This window comes from Arctopsyche grandis, unplaced genomic scaffold, assembly GCF_051622035.1.
Source record: "Arctopsyche grandis isolate Sample6627 unplaced genomic scaffold, ASM5162203v2 HiC_scaffold_386, whole genome shotgun sequence".
NCBI lineage: Eukaryota > Metazoa > Arthropoda > Insecta > Trichoptera > Hydropsychidae > Arctopsyche > Arctopsyche grandis.
This window is the reverse complement of record NW_027518528.1, coordinates 18,724-21,164: the sequence shown is the minus strand read 5'-3', so window position 1 is coordinate 21,164 and position 2,441 is coordinate 18,724. Positions and strand designations below refer to the sequence as shown.

At 26.4% G+C, this 2,441-nt stretch overlaps 1 protein-coding gene across 1 annotated transcript; it reads left to right on the top strand.

The window, feature by feature from the left end:
- The first annotated feature begins 912 nt into the window (after window positions 1–912).
- LOC143922108 (uncharacterized) lies at window positions 913–1,383 on the top strand. Its single transcript, XM_077445363.1, has one exon. It carries the CDS (start codon window positions 913–915, stop codon window positions 1,381–1,383), a length of 471 nt encoding a protein of 156 aa, XP_077301489.1.
- Window positions 1,384–2,441: the final 1,058 nt, after the last annotated feature.

Sequence of the window (2,441 nt, the reverse complement as noted above, 5' to 3'; positions counted from 1 at the left end):
TTTATAATTAGCCGTTTTTTACAAATAAAGGTGGATTATTAGCCATTTGTGCCAATAATATTTTTTAAAAAGAGATTGAAGTAAACATGGATATTAATTTAAGTATATTATATATCTGTTAACGTTACCCATATGTCATTAAATCCTTTTAAAAATATCCAACTTTTAAATAAATACAGTTTTTATAATTATCATATTAGATTTTAAGACAAAATATAAAAAAAATAATCAAAGAAATGTAACATTTAAATCATTAAATACGCGAAAATATGTTGAACATAGTGTTTTTATGGTGTAATTTCAAGGAGACATTTTAAACCCTCACAAAAAATTTAAAAAACTATTGAATTAAACAAATTTTCTAAATTTAAAATTTAGTTGCTAAATAATTTTTTTTAGCAACTTTATGACTTTCTACTGATGTCCAATTTTAGTAAAGGACAGATTATAGCTAATACTATTTAATAAATACTCTTTTTATGATTATCTTCAGCAGTAAATTTGACAAATAGCAAATTGAAAAGGGAAGCTATGTTTTTACATAAAAAATGGGAAAATTATACCTATTTAATCAAATATTATTTAATAAATGGCCCTCTTATAGCCGTTTTCAACTAAAAGATATTAAAAAATTATTTATTTGCTTTGTTCAACTTTTTTTTAAGTTTTTTGTCTTCTTTCTGTTGTTTCAAGTTCTGATAAAATTCCCTTTTCTTATCTTGGATAGTTGTTGCTTTCCCTTTAGCTTCTTGTGATCTTGCTTTTCTCTCTTCTCTTATTCTTTTCCTATCTTCTACACTCAATAAACACATGGGTTTCTTTGATTTGTATTGCTTCCATGTCTTTGTAAGAATCTTTGCCATTATTGGGCTTTAAAATTTTGCTGTAAAATTTTTCAAACAGCGAGGACCCATGGCAAATCCAAGAGCAGCCCAATTTAATGCTGAGCAAATACAGCAAATTATTCGTTTATATAACACCAATATTGACGGAACCAAGAAGACAGCTTTTGCACTTACAGGAATTAGAGGAATCGGTCTCAGATTTGGAACTGCAATTGTTAAAAGGTCTGGTATTTCTCTAAATAAAAGAGCAGGAGAACTTTCTCAAGAAGAAATTAGTAAAATTCAACAAGTTATTAACAGCCCAATTGAATTTGGAATTCCAGATTACATGCTCAATCATCAAAAAGATGTTATCGATGGCCTGGACTCACAACTTGTAGGTATTAAACTAGATGGTGATCTTAGAATGCGTATTGAGAAGGGTAAAAAGTCTAAAGAAATTAGAATGCTTAGACTTGCTGCAGGTCTCAGAGTAAGAGGACAAAGAACTAAATCTAATGGAAGAAAGACAGGAAAATCCGCTCCTAAAAAGAAGTAAACGATTTATTTAATATTTGCGGTTTTTTTTTAGATTTAAAAATGGTATTTTACAAAAGTATTTAAATTATATTAAACGTTAATTATAATGTTTTAAATGGTAACAAATTTTCATTTATTATAAAAAAGTCTTACTTAAAATAGATTTAATCCGAAATTAATTAATACTTCTTTGATTTAATAATAGTAAGAGTCTGAGGTAAACATGCGTATTTATTTAAGTATAATATTTATGTCCAACTATATTTAAACGAAAAGCTATTTTACATAAAAATATTGTATTTTGTTTACTATCAATATGTTATTAAAATATGTCGACATAAGTATAATCTACGGCAATTATTAAAAGTTCAATTTAGTTGTTGGTAATTAATTAAATTATTAAGCACTTAAATTAAATATTGATGTGCCAAATTAATTAAAAGCAGAAGATGCTGGCAATTTAGATTTAATTCAACATTCTAATGTAATCGCTGTCTTTAACATCGGAGATGGCGCAAGTACCACCTCTTTTAAGAATTTGGTCATAAAGAAAACCCATTTCATTTAGATTTAATAGAGTTCACAACACTTTGATTTATAGATCAAAAAGAATAAACTGTTTAAAAAATACGTACTTTTTTATGTGAAATCAATAAATGATAATGCATTTATTAATAGTAAGAGTTTGAAGTAAACATGCGTATTTATTAAAGTCTATTATATATGGCCCTTAATCCTCGATTAATATAATTTAAATAAATATCCTTATTGTCTAAATCCTTAATTGGCAAAGAGCTGTGCCATAGAAGATGGCACAAGAGAATATATATCCTGCTTTTATTTAATTTGCTATTATATGTTTCTAATAGTGATGAAATAACCTTTTTGGCAAATACACGTTAAATATAATCGTGTTTAAAGCCTGCGTCATGTAAATGTTGTCTTGATTTTAGTTTTAATTTTTGTTTAAGTAAAATTAAAAGAGTAAAAATCTCCAACACACTCTAATTCATTTTCTGCATCAAAATCATCATTTTGGTTTCTATTAGAAAAATGTGTTAGTAGTAATTGTTTAGC

What these genes read in the sequence shown, in the direction of transcription:
- LOC143922108 (XM_077445363.1), top strand. Translation starts at nt 913, where the DNA reads ATGGCAAATCCAAGAGCAGCCCAATTTAATGCTGAGCAAATACAGCAA.